Source organism: Seriola lalandi, unplaced genomic scaffold (assembly GCF_002814215.2).
Source record: "Seriola lalandi dorsalis isolate HSWRI2012SDOR001 ecotype SW California unplaced genomic scaffold, Sedor1 jcf7180002054968, whole genome shotgun sequence".
Taxonomy (NCBI): Eukaryota; Metazoa; Chordata; class Actinopteri; order Carangiformes; family Carangidae; genus Seriola; species Seriola lalandi.
This window is the reverse complement of record NW_019525519.1, coordinates 252010-273977: the sequence shown is the minus strand read 5'-3', so window position 1 is coordinate 273977 and position 21968 is coordinate 252010. Positions and strand designations below refer to the sequence as shown.

General features: G+C 39.8%; 2 protein-coding genes across 2 annotated transcripts in view; both read right to left on the bottom strand.

Moving 5' to 3' along the window:
- Positions 1-969: 969 nt before the first annotated feature.
- Positions 970-10568, bottom strand: LOC111646268 (aspartate aminotransferase, mitochondrial). The gene is made up of 10 exons (XM_023395723.2): positions 10409-10568; positions 6163-6319; positions 5368-5496; positions 5223-5282; positions 4981-5142; positions 4543-4647; positions 4152-4302; positions 3509-3674; positions 3208-3358; positions 970-2280 (listed from the first exon to the last, which is right to left on the bottom strand). The coding sequence occupies exons 1-10, from the start codon at positions 10489-10491 to the stop codon at positions 2158-2160; spliced, it is 1287 nt and encodes a 428-aa protein (XP_023251491.1). The 5' UTR covers positions 10492-10568; the 3' UTR covers positions 970-2157.
- Positions 10569-14585: 4017 nt separating this feature from the next.
- Positions 14586-21968, bottom strand: part of LOC111646238 (calretinin-like) — an 11494-nt gene continuing 4111 nt past the window's right edge. The window contains exons 2-11 of the mRNA XM_023395686.2: positions 20889-20965; positions 20206-20295; positions 20017-20097; positions 18837-18893; positions 18130-18207; positions 17411-17466; positions 17267-17306; positions 16440-16493; positions 15343-15414; positions 14586-15161 (exon numbers count right to left, since the gene is read on the bottom strand). Of these exons, the coding sequence (XP_023251454.1) occupies positions 15045-15161; positions 15343-15414; positions 16440-16493; positions 17267-17306; positions 17411-17466; positions 18130-18207; positions 18837-18893; positions 20017-20097; positions 20206-20295; positions 20889-20965 (722 nt within the window). The 3' untranslated portion in view covers positions 14586-15044. The remainder of the gene's footprint in view (positions 15162-15342; positions 15415-16439; positions 16494-17266; positions 17307-17410; positions 17467-18129; positions 18208-18836; positions 18894-20016; positions 20098-20205; positions 20296-20888; positions 20966-21968) is intronic.

Below are 21968 nucleotides of genomic sequence, written 5' to 3'. Positions count from 1 at the left end.
ATTTTTATTCACCATTTTATAAAGGGCTGCAACTGATGATGCTTTTCATTTTTGTTTAATCTGCTGAGTGTTTTCTTGATTAATCGATTGATTGCTCATTATTATTGTAAATAGTAATAAAAAAAATAAAAGCAGCAAATCTTCACATTTGAAAAACTGGAGCTAAAGTGTCGCCAGTTTTGTAAACAATTACCTAATTAATTATCAGAACAGTTGTCCAAACATTTTCTGTCAATCCCAAAGTTTTAGCTTTAATTTATATACTGTTGGATAGTTTAATTTATAATAAAGTATCATGTACTATAAGTTGTTTTGTTTGCAGAAGTCTTACTTTAGCTTTTAGCTAGTAACTAAAGCCGTCATACCCAAAAGTGCAATATTTCTCTCTGAAATGTTGTGGAGTAGAATTAAAAAATGGCATGAAAAGAAAAAAATCAAGTACTTCAAATTTCAGCACAACTACAGTACTTCAGGAAATGTACTTTGTTACATTCCACCACTTTTAATCTTATAGGTGAAGATACAATTAGTGAAATGTGAGAATCACCAACTCAACGCTGCGTTGAAACAAGTGGAACTTTCCACAGGGCCCCTGAAGACCCAGATTCACTGTATGTAAACCATATTGTGGTGGATTGCACCTCCATGTAGGAATGTGCCAAGATAAACTGAAATGATTACAGCCTTGAAACCAACCCTCTTTTGTAGAGTGGCCATGTGTCAGATTCCAAGGGCTAACAGCTCAGTATTGTCCTGAGGAAACTGTCGATGCTTCATTATACATATTTTTTTTTAAGATAATGTCTCTCCTTATCTTCCTGTAGACCCACAGTTTTACATATTATACTGTATAATAACGCATCCATCGGAATAAGCAAGACACAGGCACATAAGAACGGAAAGATGGGTAAAACTAATGGTTAACTGATCAGATCAGGAAGAGAAAAAAACAACACACAAACATTAGAGTAGATCATTCCTCTATAATAATTTATTTTTTGTTCAATAAGGTACATGACCAGTGATCCATTATTTCTTGATAGAATGCAAAACATGGAGGCGAAGTGCCAGAAGTTTCAGAAGTATGAGTAGACTGGGGTGAAACCCCACATTCCTAGATGCCATCTGTGCCTTACAGTTATAATGATGAACAGATTGACACACTGAAAGATGCTGTCTGAGTGAATGAGTAGCAAGTGCATATTTTTTTCATGAACTGTCCAGTGTTCACCCCAATCAGGTCCCCATCTTCTATTCATCATGAGCATTGGATTTGGGGCCATGGTGGAATATGAAAATTCATTCAACATGTATTGATTGCGTCTTTGTACTTTGTCGTTTAGCTCTTTGGGCTTGTGTACTTTTTTGTAAGGGGGTTAAAAGGACTGACTGAGAGACTGCTGCCCTGCGACCAACTAGAAAAAAAAAAAAAGATTTACAAATACTCCTACCAGAAAAGTATGAATACAAGGGAGATAGGTGACAGACAGAGATAAGGAGACTAAATTACCAGATGATTGATTAGTTCAGATGAACAACCACAGATTAGGCTGATAGTGAATTGATTAACTGGTTGACAAATGCCTGTTAATACAGTGAAGTCATATGGTAAAAACAGCCAGCGCCAGCCTAATCTTGAAACAAACAGTGCCTTACAGCTTATAAAGTGCTACAACTTAACCTTTAAAATTAAGAAAAACTTCTACAAAGCAACAGAGATCTCACCTTGCACGTAAACTAATGCCCAACCTAACATTACCCCTGTGTTAGTTCCTTGATGTTTTATAGTGAGTGGGCCCATAGCAGATAAACAGCACACATTATGGGGACACTAATGCACATCCAACAGTTGATTCCACATAATAAATAACCAAAAATGAGACACCATCTAAGTCAGTAGAGGGAGAAATTATGTCTTTTATAATTTAGCAGGGGAGCCTGGTCAATGAAATGTTTAAAAAAAAAAAAAGAGCACAGCAGCAACCACCCGAACTGGGACAAAGTTGAAGTCATGATGAAATCCAATCAAGAAAATGTCTAACTAAACACTGAGCTCTTTTCTAAAGGTGGAATGGAGCAGACAGAGAATAAGTGACACATAAAGCTCCTCATTAACACTGCTGCTTTGATTTTGTAGCTCTCCCAGCAGGATCCACTCTACTTGGTAACTGTGTGGATCCCCTGCGCCAGGTAGCCCACGTTTCCAGAGGACACGCCTGCCATGGAAATTCTGCCATCCTTGGTCATGTACACGGAAAACTCCTTTGACAAGCGCTCAACCTGCAGGAAAATACATGAACACACAACAAATCCACGTGAGTGTGAGATACTGACTCCAAGACAACAGAGTGTCTCCCTGTATCATAACATTTTAAAAAATAGCTTTTCACTGCCATTTACAGTAAACAGTAAAAAAAGAACACAAACTCTACGGCAAACATGTCACAGATTAACAGTACTGTGTAAGAGTATAAATAAGGCACGTGATTAAATTAAAATCAAATTTACAATTTATTTAGACATATATTTAGATATTAGAGCTGCTATAGGGGACAATTTTAAACACTGATTTGTAACAGTGCAAGCAAAATGAGTGAATTTCCTTTTGAGATGGATTTTCAATTAATCATCAGAGGAAGGGCATTAAGATTCAGTCCGGCTACCGTGCTAAATTTACCTTTGGAAAGGAAAAAGCTGCTGGGTTTTTATTTTCTTTGTTTGAAATACTATTTCAAAGTGATGGACATTTTGGGAAGGGTTTTCACTTTCTGCTGGACAGTTTGATGAAAAGACAGATAAAACTCTCATTACTGTACAGTAAATTCTTAATACAGTATATCTTGTTTGTTATCGTATCTTGGTCTGTACAATGAACAATTTCCCAGGGACAAGTGCCAGAGTATTAGTTGCTTGATTGTTTTTTCTTTGCACTGGTGTCGTTTCTTCATGTCACTGTCATTGTTTTTTTTCTTAAGGTGTACAGTTCGTCTTGTGTTGGTTGTGTGTTCTTTGTTGTGTATTTGTGTTTTTTTAATGTCTACTCGATGTGCCTTTTAAATTGCCCCCTCGGGACAAATAAAGTTTAATGAATTGAATTGAATTGTTACATGGCAACATTTCATAAAGTTGGTTAAATTTAAGAATTGAACAATTAGTGTCTGTCGCTCTCTACTGTAAGCTGTCGAAGACAAAAATGTGTGTGATTACCTGTTCGGGTTTGAGGCCTGTGAAGCAGAACATGCCGATCTGGTCGATGACGTGCTGCCAGTTGTGGCTGGAGCCTTCCTTTTTCAGGCCGGCGACCAGCTGTTCTCTCATCTTAATGATGCGGTTAGCCATACCGTGGACCTCCTCCAGCCTGTGATGAATGACGGCAGGGTGGGACAGATCAAGACATAGATCTTGGAATATATCTTAACCAGTTTGGAGCATATAAAAGATGAAGTGTTTTAACAAAACTCCAAACTACACTTCTGGTGTGTGGATATATTGATCTATAAGCACATACCACAGCGAGCGCAGATCAGGTGTGTTGAGAATGGTTGTTGCAATTCTGGCACCGTTCATTGGTGGGTTGGAGTAAATGGGCCTGATGAGGATTTTAAGCTGAGACTCCACTCTCTTTGCCTCATCTGTGTCTTTACACACCACAGTGAAGCCTCCCACACGCTCACCTGTGAATATCAACATACACACTGACTGTTAAACAAAGTGATTCACAACTCAAGTTCAGTGATATAAAAAATAAGATAAAAAAGTTTCTGGTGCTTTGTTTTGGTTTAAAAAAAAAAAACAAAGAAAGAAAAACAAAGCTCTCTCTGGACACAAACAACAATTCCTTAATGAGTATTTACTAGAAAGATGACTGCTTTAAGATATATTCTGAGTTAACACCACATAAGGAACTGTGCTGGTGAACGTAACTATTATATCTCACATTTCAGTACAATTATATTTGTGCTTAGAAAGTCTAAATGTTTATTTCAACAGAACATGTTTTGCTATCACAGTTTTACCACCGGGTGGTGGTAAAACACACCTATTCAGTAGAAGGTTTTTCATTCAGTTTTTCTATTTTACAAGTACTGTTATCTACATATCACCTTTATTACTTTATATTTAAGAACAGCATATATTGGATTCTGACTGACCATAAAGTCCCATGTTCTTGGCAAAGGACTGGGACAGGATGATGTTGTGGCCCTGTTCAATGAAGTAGCGCACAGCCCAGGCATCACGGTCGATGTCTCCACTGGCAAAGCCCTGATAGGCCATGTCGAAGAACACGAGCAGATTCCTTTTCTGTGAGGTGAGAGAGAAAGCGGGAGAAGAAAGGAGAAGAAGAAAGACACAGACACCAACAACCAGTTAATAATTTTTCAACTGATAACAGCTAATACAAGTACAGTGCTTATAATGTTATTATTGTGGCTTTTGAACTCTGAAAGATCTTTTGATTTTGAGATAAAATGTGTACTCACATTTTATCAAACTGCAGCTGGAAAGATTTCACAGACCTCTCTTGAGATGATGCGTACTCACCTTCACAATGTCAGCGATCTCCTTCCACTGCTCAGGCCTGGGGTCCACACCGGTGGGGTTGTGGGCACAAGCATGCAACAAGATCACACTCTGCTCTGGGATTTTCTGTGACATGAAAGGAGGTTTTGGTTAGTCAACCTACAATATCGTGTATAGCACAATGTTGATGATAGTTTTCACTGCCACACCAGCTGCAAGACATGTAACTCATTACATTAATAACTGTAACCAACTGCTTTTTACACACTGGACGGCCTTGTTGAAAACCCTCACAGCCAAACCTTACTGCTCAACACCTCAATTCCTAATAAGACTACAAACTAACCACAATTCTACAAATTAATCAAACATAATAAAATACACATTAATGGAATTACAATTTCAGAGCATGAAAAGATGCCAAAATATCATTGTGTGAGTCCCTCATTAATGTCTTACAGAGATGTCTTCGAGAGCTCCTTTGAAGTCAAAGCCACAGGTGGAGGGGTCGTAGTATCGGTATGCTTTGAGCTGCATGCCAGCGTCTCTGAAGATGGGTGTGTGGTTTCCCCAGGACGGCTTGGGCAGATACACATCACGTGAGCCTCCGTGGAATCGAGACTGTGACAAAGGAAAGACCTGATGAATAATCTGACCCTAATATAAGTTTGTGCTAAAAGATCAACACAACAGGATCTCACCAAAAAGTTGGCTCCAATACGCAGAGATCCAGTTCCTGAGATGGTTTGGACAGTGATGTTCTGTTGGGAGAAGAGAGTTGGACTTAAAACTGTCAGAAATGTCTTGAGCTTCATTTAGTTTGAAGTAATTAACACCCAAACTTACTCTGCCACTCTTCAAAACCTCACTATCAGCACCAAGAGCCAGCTGGGCACAGGCCTTGGTAAACTCTCCCAGACCACCGATGGGAAGGTACTCCTTATCCAGCTGTTTGGCTGCAATCACAGCCTCTGCCTAGAAGGAAAGTGTAAAAATCAAAAAGTATAAAACACAACTAAAGCAATTTCCTTGACTGGTATTCCCTACTTTGTACATAAAACATCTATGATTTAGTTAGTTAGCATTTTGTTAGGTCCAAAACAAATGCAAACACTTTCTCATGGTGACAATGCAAAACAAGAAATTCTCCTAATTATTAACATGTGTTTAACCTACAAATACACTGAATGCTAATGGGTTCAGAAATGCTGATGTTCCACAGAGCTTCGGAAACTGAGCTCAGGATGACGAAGAAAGAATGCACCAATGAGAAACACCCTGAACAGCAACAACCTTTAGCCCTTCTGACACTAGGTGAAAATATAAACCTTTAAACTCTTGAGTGACCCTGAGTGACCCCTCCACTTCCCAAAAAAAACTTCCAAGGAGGCAACACAGTCTAATAGTGAAGTACTGTGGTTCTCTTTGAAATCACTGTGATAAGAATTTAAGAATCAATGATATTTCCTCCCCCAGGTAGAACTTAGACATACCTGAATTGTATGGATCAAATCACTGTCTGTGTGTGTATATATATATATATATGTATGTATGTATGTATGTATGTATGTATGTATGTGTGTGTGTGTGTGTGTGTACTAGGAATACTAGAGTATTCCTGGAGGGCTGGGCGAGTTCTACCTTGCGGACACAGCTGAGCACAAAGGGCTTGCCCTGGTCATCCCTGTAGGCTCCCACTCCCAGGTTCATCTTCTTGGGGTTGGCGTCCTTCTTGAAGGCCTCGGTCACCCCCAAGATGGGATCGGGGGGACCCATCTGCACTCCACCCCACCATGAGCTGCAACGACACCAAAGCAGGTGAATAATGATTTGGACAAGAGTACAAACAAGAGAGTCAAGAGTTCATTGATAAGAATTGATCTGTGTGCGCTGCCCTGAAGAGCAACTATGCTGCTTCTTCTGTTTTCATGGCCTTAAATGACAGTAGCCACACTAATGTTACGTCTGTATTAGCCATGCTCCTGTGACACGCTGTGGACCTCATGCTCAAGCTTAATTCCTCATGTGACCTGAGGATACCACGCTGACGTAGATCTCATGAGCAACACATGCTCAGTGGACAAAAGTTTCATGAAACAAACATTATAATCCATTCAGGAGGTCCAGAGTCCAACAACAAGAGTAATCTGGGCCTTCAACACACTGTTACAGAAATCATTCCCACACTCACTCAGTCACTACGCCCGACATAAGTTTGGAGTAGGTACTCGATTGTGAGAAAATGTGAATATCATTGAAGAATATATAATTATGAAAAAGCATGCTAATTCTAAATTTACATTTACTCATTTGGCAGACGCTTTTATCCAAAGCAACTTACATGTGGAGGACATCAGTAAGCTTCAGTGCAATAGGAACCTATAGTGTAAATATTAAGTACTACATCTATTTAATAAGTGCCATCTTATGTTATCTTCACTTGTGTTTTTTTCCCACCACATTAGTTCAATTAATATTTGTCTAGTGTTACAATACTGCTAACTGATTAATCATTACCTTATATAAATGGGGACTTCTACATTTTTATTACAGGATCTAAATGGAATATCATATCATCCTTGTCTTTAAGCTGTCTTTAAACATCTTGTATTTTGAAGGCTTCTCTATGCTAAAAAAAAAAAAAAATTTATGATTTAGTTTGTTCAGTGTTAAGCAAATATTGTTATTAATGAACAAACCAAACCATCCATAACATGTATAATTTTGGAAATTACTGATCTATCAAAATAGAAATATCTCTTGTAAGACTGAGGTAATACTGGCACAAAAGACAAATGTAAGTAAAAGGCAGAAGAGTAAGTAGACCAGGATTAAAAGCAGCAAACATGAGCTCCATATCAAATTTAAAAAGATCATGCACTCTGACCTATGACCTCAGCTGGACAGTCCACAGCTTATCACGCACATGACAGTGTTGCAGCTGGTGTAAATGGATTAGAAACCCTTGGGATTTGTTACGGACATCATACCACAGAAGGATAGATGTATGCCTACACTGTCAGGCTTTATAGAAAGTAAGAAATCCAGTTCAGATTGAGTGAATGGTTTTCAAAATACTTGAGACTTTTCTTTCTCACTGAATGTGTAGACACTCGCGCAGGTGTCAGATCCAACTCAAAAAACCTGTACAGGATCACAGACCAATAAATAACACTGCTCATAAATAAACCAATAAACCCAAACACTGGATCAGAATATATTCTGAGTCATATATCTATTCCCAACACTCACTTTCTCTATGATACATCTATATCTATCATAACTGATTATATCCTAAAAATATCTTCTTAAGCAAATGAAACTCGATGTGAGTGGAAAGGGGATAACCAGGCGCAGAAAAATCCAAAACTTAGCATGTGGAACATCAGCCAGCTCCAAGATGTTTCAGGTGCTGTCTTTCTCAGTATGGACATGACTCAAACACTATCTGACTCATCTGTGCATGATGTGTGTTGTGCATTAAAAAGTAAAGTAGCAGAATATGAAATCAGATTACATCTACCTTGTGATATCCAATGCAACTACCACTCAAAATGAAAGTGTCTGCTCAGTAATACAGCACAATTCCAATGTGTAGGCAGATAAAATGAAAGAAATGCATACAGAAATGAATACAAGTGTATGGTGAAAAAAACTAAAGCCTACATTTCATCACTAGATACCACTTGTGTGTATGTGTTAAAGGCCTATAAAATCAGTACATTGCTGACTGCTTTTGGATATACTGTGTTATTATGGGGTGCTAATAATATAATAATTGTCTTGTAGCTGGAACATTTCAGACTTTACATTAATAAATTAAATAGTTTTGTTACACATCTGCTCGATTAATGCAGATTGTTGTGTGTCGCGACCTTCACTGCACTGCTCCTCACATATCGTCTCAGGTTTCTTCTATTTTGTAGACCCTTAACTTTGAAGCTAAATTTAGGACTGAATGCTTTGCAAAGGGTAAGAGTCTCCAATCCCCTACTGATAACTTTAAATAAGATCACGCTTGTTTATTTAGTAGTGACTACAGATCACTGCCAAACAAATGTTTACCGCATGAACAAAACCGTTCACACTATTTGCAGTTAACAGTTCGGTTCAGTTCAGTTCAGCTCAGATCAATTGCTAACTTGACTACAATTGGGCATTTGATCCTAAAGCTCCTACAGGGTGTAGACAACACAGTCTAAGAAATAGAAGTTGCAACTCCCTCTGTCATCATAATGACATAGAGGGAGTTGTTGCAAACTTTTAAAGTAAGATTAGATAAGATTTCCTGATTTTCATTGCCCAAGTCGAGTATTGTAAGCAGCTATCTATGAGTAGACTTAACAAAGACTGTACAGTGGGGTCCAAAAGTGTGAGACCACGTTGCCATTTAAATGAATGGTTAAGTGGTATCACACTTTGGGACCCCATTGTATGTACAGTATGTTGATATATAAAGAACATAAATATGGCAATTAAATAAACACGTCTGTGCAAACAGAAGAGGTTGCAGTTATTTTACACCACATAGAATTGTACAATTGAGAATCACAGTAAGGGAACATTTGGGTTCAAGTGGTCTCATTATATCTGCATTGTGCATGCACACAGAACCTTTGAACAACTGGACTTCAGCATTTACATAAACATCAGTGACTGACGAGTTATCAGTGATCAATAGACCAAAGGCCTTTTTGGTAAATTACAGGGGAGGGCTGCTGGGCTTACAATGGTGCTCCTTCTCTACCAACTGCTTTAGAGTCTGGTTACAGGCGGTGGGGGGAAAAAACCCCTATTGTCATTCATGTATTCTTGAAGCAGACCAGCGTGCTTGAACATGAGACGACAAGATGAGTCAATATGCAAAAACTGAAACACGCCCTCACAGACAGCAATGCGATATGAGAGCAAAACGAAAGCTAACGTTACACCTGAGAACCATGTATGTATTCTTAGTCTAAAGATACTGCCATGCTGCGAACACAGGGACAAAGCAAAGACCAGGTACAGAGACACGACCAAGAATGTGCGATTAAACTGTCTATATGAACAGAAGCTACAAATGAAATGTTTTGGGAAGATAAAGGCGCAGCGGCTGGCCAAAACTAGTTTGTCCTCCAAGGGAGCCAGAAAGGACATCGGCGCCTGTCTCAGCCTCGCCGCTAGAAATGAGCCAATCAGCTATCAAAGGCGGAATGCAACAGCCAATCAGCTTGCACGATTTGCCCCAACTACGACAAGTCGCTTAGCTCAAACTGTGCGTCGGATCTGAAAACTGAATCCATCGCGATCGTGTAAATCCTAAAAGAAATTAGCCCTTAAATCTAAAGCAAAGCAGAATCCCAAACATCCAAAACGACATATTTTTATGAACTAATTATTCCTACTACACCAAACCGAGCCAGGCTGTTATTTTCTGTGTTATGTAGGTGACTGCTACACAGGAACTTGTGCTACTGACACATCACAACGTGACTTTCATCACTAGCGCGCTTCGTGATAGCATCGCCAAGTTACCCTCTAAGGTCAGCTTTAGTGCTCACCAGAGAGGATGTCTGGGGCAGCAGGTGCTGGCCTGAGGGGCGACAGAGTCATAAAACGTTTTGACACAGGAGCTAACCTCACACAGCACTTGGGCCCCGTTGAAACCGTTTGACCCCTGTATATGGTAGCTAGCTAGCTAGTATGGCTAAATTAATCACGGAGAAGTGAAGCTCAAACACAAATCCTATGACTGACGGAACCGTTGGTGTTAACGTTAACATAACGACTTCTCTGCCGGTCAAGCTAGCTGCAAAACTAACGTGGCAGGTCGCTGCTAAATTACTGAGACAGCTGTGTTTAAACGTCTCTCTTTTCGCTCGGTATGAGTGTATTGCTGGTTTACCTGTGGCGGGTGGACAGAACTCCCAGGGACGGGGAGATGTTCCCGAGACAGTAGATCACCTTGTTTGATTTAAGCAGGGCCATTGCAATGCTGCACTTGGGAGTCGAGCCTGGTAGGATGTGGACGGATGTGAAGGGCAGGGATGACTACGACACTACGCTCCGTGTACGTACTGACGTCAGAGCAGCAAACGGTGCCGACACCTGCTGAGATTATAATCTGTCCGTGGTGTGTGGAGAGCAGCACGCATAACTCCAATCCATCAATGCTGGAAGAAGTTGTTCTTTTTTGTTTGTTTTTTTTTACTAACGTAAAAGCTGCAGTATGTCAATGTGTAACAACCGTAGTTGTACAAGTCATGCATTCAATTACTGAAGTAAGAGTACTAAGATAGGGTACTAATCCGTTTTAGCATCAAAATGTATTTAAAGTAACAAATGTAGAGACACTCATTGCGTAGATTGGCTCTGGATAATGTATATAGCGATGTAATTATTGATGCATTCACGTGTACATCACTTCAGTGTTAATATTAATATGCTGATGGGTGGATTGTGAATTTCCCCATGGGGATCAATAAACTCTTAAATTAACCTTTAATAATAAATAATTCCTGGCTAGCTGTGAGCATTGTGCACCTCTCTCTGTTGAAGACTCGCTGACGCAGGCTGGTGCATCAAGCCAGTCTGTCAGCAGCAGAGCCTATGAAAGGGGAAGCCATTCCCAGATTGCAAGAGTCAGTGGAGGGCGCCAAGAAACACCACCCCAAAACCACACCACCACTCCACCAGCTTGATGTCGCTGCCCCGCTATTCAGTACTGATGAGCACAAGGCCAGCCTGATGGCAGAGCACTGACATCATGGAGGATGACTCCAACTCAGTGGACAAGTCTATTAGCCTTTGTTCTGAAGAAGACGAGGAAGACGTTGAGCCCTTCACCAATCAACCAGCTGCAAAGAGTTCAGTCTTCATGTGAAAATGTCATGGCAGAGAGACCAGCTGAGATCTGCGCAGAGACCATGGGGTCATCTGGTGGGAATGAGGGGATCGTCTGCTTAGTAATGATATGACAAACTATGCAAGCAGATAATTGGACCCAAGGTGGTGGCATACATTGCAAAAAGTGATGCCAGTAACGATCCTTGGGGCACTACTGTTGGGAAGGGATGGGATAAGAACATTTGTCCTTGCCATGACACACTGAAGGAGTGCCCAGTGAGTTGGGTTCAAATGTGAAGGAGGCAAAGATATAGGCTGAGAGGTTTGTGTCAGGTGAGGGTGCTGGATGATTATAGTGGTCAGCAGGGTCACTGGGTTTGTGCCATTTTCTCTCAGCAGCTCTGAGATTGGTATGCAGCTTTCAGATGGTGTCAGTCAACCATGGGTGACACAGGATAGAGCGGGCAGGGTTGGTGGATAGAGGACACAGGCTATCCAGGCATGAGGTTAGAGTAGAGCAGAGAGACTCAGTGGCATCACTGACCTCATTTAAAATGTGCTAATAGGTGGGAGATTGAAGATAACCACTGAGGAAAAGTTAGCAGAAGAATGTAATTCATTAGAATCATTCTGATCCACAGTCCGTTTCAGAAGATGGCGACAATGCACCTAAAAGCTTTTTGCTGACCATGCAAAACAACCAATGGCAGATTTAGATACAGGCGACATGGGCGGCACCTTGTAAGGGGCAGAAAGGGCGCTTGCAAAATAATAAAAAAAAAAGATACATTTGCTATTCATGTCCCCATGTGGATCAGGGCAGGCGCCCTGATAAGAGTGGAACTGATCAACACAACCTTTACATTTATAGTTAATTCTTCATGGGATAATTTTTGATTGCAGAAATAATTCCTCTTTCCAGCAGTAGCATTCTGCAGTTACTCAATATGTCCAGCTGAGGACAGTATTACACAATAAACAGTGCATCATCTTTTGAGCTGCGGCTGTATTGCATGTTTTGTATGTGAATCTGCCAGTAGTCTTGGCGCAGGGCATCATGGAGACTTTTCTAGTCACTGTGATAATTATCTTATGCCAAGATGACATTACTCCTGCATCCAGGTCATATTTAATACATTTATCTGTGGCCATGTTGGCTTTTACTGGACACAGAAAATTAAATCATAACTTGTACCTGACCAATTACAAAAAAGTGTGTTATTTTCAACTGGAGGACAATTACGACCAACCATCACTGGTTTACTTTTTCTGTCTACCCGAGCACTGCACCTCCAGCCTCCCACCAGGTGGAGACCTTCTCTACATTTCACTCACCACACACTTTGTGTGGAGGAAATATGGCTATTTCCAAGAAACCCATTATATGAGAGAGAATTCACAAAAAAAAAACAATAATTTGAGGAAAAATGTAGCTTTTACAGTTTCCATTTTTTATTCAGTTGCAACGTGTAGTGTTTTTACCTTTGTTTCTTGTCAGTATAGGTTAGCTGTATGGTTTAACTCAGTTTATCTTAGTATTTGCACTATATGCATGTCTGTATGTATAAGCTAAGGTTATTATGAACATGATCTAAATCTTAAAGTATTTCTCTAACTAATCCTAACCCCATAACCACACTGAAATCATTCTCCATTTGTCTTTAAACCACAGAAACTAATGACAGTTTAATATCTCATGATGAAGAGAAGGAGGAGCTTGAGGAACTGTGGAGCTGAAAGAAGCATTAAAATGAAAGCAGCAGAAAAAGAATAATGGGAAAACAGATAAGAGAGAATTAGTGACTATAATGTTGAGTGAATGTGTGTGTTTGATTTAACAGGAATTATTGATGCAAAGTAAAGAGTCAAAGAAATTAGGGCAAAGTTTAAGCAATGGGGAATGCCCCAATAAATCCTATTTTTTACAATGAGAGTTATCTGAGGATGAATATTGTGACTTTAAAAGCCTAGCACATTTGTGTTACACCCAGGTGCTCCGTAGAAATCTTCTCTGGACTGTCCTTTCTCACGGCAGAAAACTCATGTGTCATAGTAGGGAATGTGAGTGAGCTGTGTCCACTAGCCTGTGTGTATGTGTGTGTGTGTGTGTGTGTGTGTGTGTGTGTGTGTGTGTGTGTGTGTGTGTGTGTGTGTGTGTGTCTGCAGCTGTACATAGGGTAAATAACAGAGGGAATCTCATCTGCCGTTTCGATTTATGTCTTATTCTTATCACTGAATGGGACTGATGTGTGTGAAGGAATCAGAGCGGATATAACTCTCTTTTTCCTTGTTAGCAGTTAACAGCTTGGACTACAGTGCACTGTTTCACTGTGTGCCCTTGTGTTTTTATGTGTTTGTGGGTATATGTGTGTACCCTTATGTGTATGGCACTGAACATTCAGTGTGAGGGACTGAGCACTGTATTGTTTTTGAGCATGAGTGAGTGTCGGTGTAGTTGCAGTGATGGCGTGTGTGAAGGAACGGGCTTTAAAGATGTTGAGTTCAATTAAAGATGAAAGTGCTGATGATTAATTGATGGAAGGTAGGTTGGTCCATAAGGCTGAAATATGGGGATGTGTCCTATAGGAAGAAACAGAAAAGTAAACTAGTTCATCGTCTTGTAGATAATCCATATATAATCTATGATAAACATATATTGTCACTCACATATTATAGAGGCAAATATAATCAGTACTATATTGTAGAATATGTTTCAGTGTTGAAGTCCAGACACATTTGGATGAGAAACAGGTATGTTTCAATTATTTAACTGCAAATCTTTGGTTGCCATGCTGTGTTTTCTCATGCTGTGTTATGGCAGATTTGTATACATGCGGGAGTGAGACAATCATTCTGCTGTACTTTTGTTGTCCCTGGTCTCTCAGCTTGTCCTACTCTGCTCACTTCATCTCAAAGTGCCACAGAGGCCTCAGAGACTCTCCTCTATGAAAAATGGAGCAGCACAAGCTTTTTCTACTTCACATTTTCTTTTTACCAGGAGATTAGAAAGTGAAGGTGGAGCACTTTGGAGAAAACATTCTTGCTCTGGGCATTTGTACTAGAGCTGTAATCTTCACTGGAACCGATCCGAGTAAGTTTTCCTTTACCTGCCACTGACAGAAAATACCAAACAAACCTTTCATTGTAGGTGCAGTGAAATTATAACTGAGCCGTAACAGAGGATCATTTAGATGAAGATATACCTTTTTCATGCCAGTGAATAAATGGGACAAAACTTGTCATGTTATATTTATTCATCTCTCAGTAATATCTTTGACAGAACAGTTAAAGCCTCATAACATAATCTAATATCATATTAAATTAAGTAGAAATAAATAAAATAAATGAACAGATGCTACAGAACAAATATCCATTTTAAATTCAGTGGGAGAAGAACATATAGATATGATATGAATGTAAAAAATACATATTAAATGCATATTAAAAACAGGAGACCAAATAAATAAATACACAATATATTCCTAAAGTCCTTGCGATGGCTATTTCACTATGGAACTGCATGTTAAGTTAAAAAAAAAAGGTATAAAGCTAAAAGAGCAGGGCCAGTAGTACACTTTTGTTTTCACTCTTAAGCGGTGTGTAGCGAGGTTCAGGGTCACACATGCACCAGGTTACATCAGGAGGTAGGAAGAAGGAGACAGTGGGGGAGGACGGCAGAGTCCCAGGCAGGGAGGTCACAGCGAGGAGTCACGGCAGAGGACGATCTCCAGCTCGGTGCGGTACAGTTTTCCTCCATCAGACAGAGCCATGATGCTCTTTTTGTGCCCCACCAATCCTGTTGAGTCCACGTCCTGCATGCAACGTGCAAAGGGTTTTACATAGAAAAGTCACCGTCAGTGGGCACAAAGTCGTCCACAGATGGTACACAATGCAGAGGCCATGTACTGTAGGCAGCTATTTCATCTCAGCTCTATATTTGGCAAGAGGAAAAGTAACCTGAGCTGATCAATCAATAGGCTAACTATTCATTACCATTTTGTTCTTGTCGCAGAGGTCCTTCAGCAACGCATCCAGCTCCTGCTCATCAATATATCCATTACCATCCTGTTGAAAGAGACAACGAGGGAGGTCTGATCAGATTTTCCTAAAGGTATTTGATGTAACAACAAGACGAAGTCTACAGCAGCTCAGTGATGCTGTATGTAGGCACAGTGGTGCTTTGAGCTACATGCTAATATCTGCATGCTAACTTGTAAAAATGATCACAATGCCACTATGCTGATATTAAGCAGGTGTAATATGATCTTAGTTTAGCACTAAATACCATCTACAGCTGAGGCTGATGATGGTGCTGCAGAAAAAGTCAGATAATCCCTAAAGTTATTACAGTTCAGCCTGAGAGGAACATGAATATCTGCTCTAAATTTCATAGTGGCACTAAATGGACAGTCAAGGGGTCAGCAAAGTCACTGAGATTCATCCTCTAGGGTCCATGAATCTCTGTACACAATTTCACACAAATCCATGTGATAGTTGTCAAGATATTTCAGTCTGGGCCAAAGGGGTGGACCAACGAACAAACCAATATTACCATCGATAGAGTAAAAACCGAGCATTTGTCTTAAATACATACAATATTTAAATACATACATAAAGGAAAAGTGGCATTCATTGGAAAATATATCAATTTCAAGCCAAAAGTGCACAAATGAGTTGCAGTGTGTATTCAGGCTTATGCCAATCAAGTGTAAAAACCTGTCTGTCTGTCTTTCTGTCTTTCTGTCTTTCTGTCTGTCTGTCTGTCTGTCTGTCTGTCTGTCTGTCTGTCTGATCTCGTCAAATATTCGATAAATTGCCAAGAAATTATGTATAGACACTCATGGTACCCAGAGGATGTATCCTGAGTTAGTGAGCTTCCCTCCAGCACGACATTTACAGCAGATATTTGAAGACAATTGTAAGCATGTCAGCATGTTGATTTGAACATTTAGCCTCAGCCTCACAGAGCCACTAGCATGTAGACCCTTGTTTAGGTACCGTACCATACAGCAACACTCACACACACAATGCATAACACATATCACAGATGTATCATAGCACAAACAGACAAACAAACATGCTCTTTTGACCTTATCATAGAAGGTGAAGAGGGAGTCAAATTCTTTGACTGTGAGCCTGATGCCCTGTGAAAGAGAGAGAGAGAGGGAGAGAGAGCGGTGAAAATGATTAGAAACGGATGGATATTTCTAGACAGCGGTAAAAGCCCCACCAGATCCAGAACTGATATTAATCCATGGAGATTATGATAACTGGGACTAGAGTTGAGTTAATCCTGATCAGACAGACTAATCCTCTGTCAGAAAGGAATTGTTGATCTGCTCTCCCAAGCCACTGTGTACATATGGGGACATACAGTACATGACAAAATGCATGTGGGAAATCTATAGAGATTACCATTGCCACTGTGCTACAAATTGTGGACCTTAAAGAATCAAAACAGTGCACATAGTGACTATGTATTACCTCAGTAAGAACGTACATGAAACTGTGGAAGAAGATATTTTTACTTTAAGATGCAAATTAAAGTCTTAGGTCTTTAATCAGAATAATTTGACTGCAATTATCAAAATTATTTCATGGACCATCAAAGCTGTTTCCAAACACTGTTGGTTTAAATGGGATTCCATCATGTTTTGTCATTCTATAATATTTAATTCCCGAAGGACTTAACATCTGTAAACACGCATTTGTGTCGATGCCCCATATGTTCATTCAGTACTTTGATGACGAATAATCCTCTTGGAGTGAATCCAATAATGTTGCATTGTACTATTCTGAATCTACACTGTTGTCTGACTTCTCTCCATCAGAGGGATGACACTTGAATCTTTAGCTGCTTAGACAATTACACTAAATTTGAAAAAGGTTATTATTTTTATGAGTATAATAATCTTACCTGGAACTTCAGCAGGAAGTTTTCTTGCACTGGCAAGAGCCTGCAGTAAAAAAAAACACAAAGTTTAATGTTGTCCTTTGAAATAAAAAAGTGTAAAATTGTGTAAATTTTAAACAAACAAAATAAACTGTAAATAACACTGACCTTGCCATCTCAGAGAGGCCCAGCTTACCATCACCATTAAGATCAAACATCCTTAGCTGCACAGAAAGAAAATTAACAAGGAACCTGTAACCAAATATTATTATGTGCTGTACATACACACACATATCAGATCTTAAACATAACCACTCAAGTGGAATTAAATGGCAGCAGTTGAGTGTGTTAAGGCCACAGATGGCTGATTGATGCTGGTGGCTAGAAAAGTGATGTTTCAGCAGTGTTCAGTTGTTCGAGATATTAAACAAGACATTCAAATTCTAGCCTTCAGGGAAGCTACTTCAGAAACGCTGCAGCCAGCTGCTAAAAATATGGGCATGAAGGCATTGCTGTTGACAGAGGAGGACAAACTTCATGGTCATTCTTAAAACTTTGGAGAATTTTGAAGTGTCATTGAATGATGCCAGAGACAGCATGTTTCATCACTGAAGATAAATACAGCATGGTGTATACAGTATGTAATGCAATATATTTCAAAAATGATTCTTGGTATAAGAAGTACATGGTTGTTCTGTGCTTATGGGCTGTAAGTAGTAATGTAGTCATCACTGTAATGTTTATATGGATCAACAGAGAAACGTAAGATGGGCTATTACATGGTGATGAAACTCTTGGCCTTTAAAGTCCTGAGTCTTGCAGTCATTATTTTGAGTTTGCCAAAGCAGAGTGAAGGAAAAGCATTTTCTGTGCCTAATGATGCTCACAATTGTCTGTGTGTACTCATTGAGCTTCTTGTCATCGTAGTTTCTGTTCGCCTTCTTCAGCAGGTCTGACAGGAAGCCCTGAGGAGAGAGACAAATGACCACGGTCAGTGATTGGATCATGTGATGATTTTACTCTGGAGTCCTGGTGAAAATGAAATGCTGGTGTCATTGTACAGAGCTCATGATGTGAAAAGAAGTTGGAGTATTTCTTTTCAAAGGTGATAACGTGGTTTTGTTTTTCACACAACAGTGAGAACTTCCCTTGGGGAGCGGTGCATACATGTGCAGATTGAGTCGAGGAAATGGCAGCAATTATACCACTGCCACAACACGGAGGCTAATCATTATCTCAACCGAGGTTTGTTTACAATAATTGCTGCACAGGCAGTCACACATACTGTGCATACAGCATATTAACCACTTACTGTATTTACTGGTCTCTCTTTTGTTTGCCCACACATAATAAAAAGGAGACCAGACATACGTGGATAATACCTAGATGAGCCATCAGTTAAATCATTTTCACAAATTACTGGGCTTTTTCCATGTTGCATAGGACACAAACTAAATGTCATGGGTGAGAGTGAAGAGCAGTAAGTGTGCGTGCTTTTGCATAGACAGTACTGTACTTCGCCACGAGCAGCAGTGCTTTAAATAATTTTTACATGAATTAGCTGTATCGCAGAGTTTGACATATTGTGTTTTACCTTCAGCTCATTTGATTCAATGTATCCGCTGCGGTCAGTGTCATACCTCCGCCAGGCCTGCAGGAGAAGAGTGATGTTGTTGCAGTAGCTTTCAGAAAACGTGTGTAATACTACAACCACAATGACAAATATGAAATACATGGCAGACCCTCTCTGATTTATAGCAGAAAAAAAGACTACAATAAAGAGGAACGACAGTGGTGTCATCCGACATTGTGTAATTATAGAATTTGTCAAGCCCTCATCAAAGATGGATACCTAAACCCCTCCAGCACTCACTGCTTTTCCCCTGCAGAAAGCTGAGGTCCATTCATAATGTATGGCTGTCTGAGAATAGCTTTAACACACTGAGCAGCCCGAACATCACACCACTGAAAACCCTCCTCAATCAGAGTACAACCATGTGTGTGTACTGTATGTGTGGGTTACTTTCTATCACAAAGGCCCAGATGTTCAAGGCGTCACAGTTTTCTCTCTATTCATCTCAACATATGCAGCTGAAGAAGAGAGGTCGCTCTTTATGGTTTTCACTAGTGATCCAGAAGTGCGGGTCAAACATGGTGTTGTTTAGATGTTGGCAAGGTATTAAATATTGAAAGATTCAGCTTAAGGTAACTCCTTCACTGTGTGTAATATTTAGATGCTTTTCTGGCTGACAACTGAGGCTTAAATGCAGTTCGGCTTTATGTATAGTGACTTTAAAGTAACAACAACCATCGTTGGCCACTGACAAGACTAATTCATGGATAATATATTCTTAAATTCAGTCATTTCATTTCATTGTAGTTGTTCACCTGAAGAGAATTTAATCAGTGATGTTTAGTACAATATCTAACATTTTGTAAGTGTGTGAGTTCCAGCCGCAGCATCCAGGCTTCAAATGTACAATTTACAGCCTCACTTGTCCAGGAAAACAAAAGGAATCACAGGGCCACTGAGCATATGTCCCACAGGATGAAGTCTGATAACTTGAGGCATTGACTCAGAAACAGAGAAAGAATAAGGCTGTTTCAAACCCAAACCTCTTAACAATCATTAAATCGAATCCGTTTTGATGTGTTTGAGAGATTGACAGAGCAGATCTAATATATAGTTATATAATGAGAACTCAGTGCACGTCATCAGGCATTAATAAGGTTAGAAAATAAATATCTACACAGGACAATATACAAAAACTTACTGCCATGAATTCAGCACTGGATCCCACAAACTCTCTGAAACAGAGCAGGAAGTTTTCCTCTGTGGGCAGAATCTGAGCCAGCTAGAGTGGAAAATGAAGAGACAGAGGAATTATTATTAGTTGCTATATTTTTAGATTTTTTTGGGGGGGCATTTTGCTGGACATTAGCTGTTTTTAATATGTTCTCACCTCGGACATTTCGATTCTCCCATCAGTATTCTTGTCAAAATTAGCCATGAACTCCTTCATCTTTTCTTTGAACGCAGCATGTGAAGGATCCTGCAAGTACATCAAATCACAGATCAAAGACTTAGGATAATGGAGCCTTTAATTTAAACATATATTCAGGATAAACACATATTGAAACCTGCGAACAGGGCCAGCCCTAAAGATTACATTTATAGACTTATAGTTTACAACAGCACCATCAGTTTTGTATGAAATGTGATGCCACCTGGATCATGTTTCCTATCAACATAATGAGGAAACATTGATTATCACATGTGGCCTGTCACAAAATGTTTATACTGAACCTATTAGCAAAACACTCACTGATATTATACTTAATTAGTTTTTTTGTCATTTACACAGCACTTGGTTAAAGTAAGAGAAAGAAGAAGAAGAAAACACAATCCAGTCAGTGCAAACTTGCTCCTGTCATAAAACAACATACATGTCTAGTATATAAATGTCATTTAAATAATTGTGATTGATACATCCTTGTATTATTTTGTGAAACGTCAGACTGAAGTTGGACTGACCAATCTGTAGTGAGAGTGAAACAGAGTGTGACATTATATTCATTCATGTCACCTACACGAGTCACTTTGGGTGAACATGACCACAAGTTTTCAGTGACGTGCTGCACTCACCACGCCAGCTCCTCGTCTCACAGTCTCCAGCTCTTTGAAGAAGTTCTCCAGCTCCTTCCCTTCGATGTAACCGTTTCCTGCGGAGCACCAGAGGGCCTAAATTAGTTTGGCACAAATTATGTTATGAAGCCTTTAAGTCGCCTGAAGCTTTGTTGACTGTGCAAAAGTTTGATTAAAAGACTTGAGATTTGGATGGAAGATTAAAGGTCACGGGGGGGGGGGGGGGGGGGTTCTTTCAATTTTGGAACAGTCGCTAAACCTCAAGTGCTCGTCCAGTCTCATGTCCTCTGTGAGTTAACAGAGTAGCTCACTTGGACTGTATCCAGAATGCACATGTGCTTACAGCTGTTCTAGCTTGAGGACTTTCGTAGAGTATTTGGTTAGTTTAGCCCTGAAGTCGGTGTACGAGGCAAAACACAGTACTGAGTCGTCAATAATCATGTCCTGAGTGAAGAAGATTAAAACGTTATATCATCACTGAAAACTTTTAATTGAAAACTCACTCTGATGACCTGAAGGCACGGCACACAACTACAAGCCTGTGCATACAGAATATCCTATATTCATTATATCTCTTGCCAAATTGGCATTTAGCTGTGGCGGAGATTCTGGAGATTGAGTGATGTGCTGCAGCAGGAAAAAAAACAAAAAACAGACCGCGAGAGTCCAGTGCAGTTGGAGAGTAAGCACCATAATGAGTGTGTTCTTGCCTGAGAGGGTGAAACTGGGCAGTCACAATGATGCTTACTGGAGCATACTGTCCTGTGTCCGGATTTGTACTTCTTCTGACAGTCACGTGATCAGGAATAATTTAATACAATAATTTTCTCCACTGGTTTGCCTGCAAGTCACAGGGTAACATATAGGACATTCAGCATTCTCTTTTTAATCACAAGAATGAGTCCCATCTGTCTGCAGTCCGAGCGAGGATAGGGGGTTTGTGCCTTTACAAAAAGAGATGTTAATAAAATTGTTATTTCAGAATGAAAGACTGATGTACAGTATAAAATGCAGAGATTCACCCAGCCCCCCCCCCATCTCTATCTCTTAATCTCTTATCCTTTCATCTCCTTTCCTTTC

Coding starts and splice junctions, on each gene's coding strand:
- LOC111646268 (XM_023395723.2), bottom strand. CDS start 10,491: ATGGCCCTGCTTAAATCAAACAAGGTGATCTACTGTCTCGGGAACATC. Junction 6,320..10,408: donor GTTCTGTCCACCCGCCACAG/GTAAACCAGCAA, acceptor GTGTCGTTGCAG/CTCATGGTGGGGTGGAGTGC. Junction 5,497..6,162: donor TGCTCAGCTGTGTCCGCAAG/GTAGAACTCGCC, acceptor CTTTCCTTCTAG/GCAGAGGCTGTGATTGCAGC.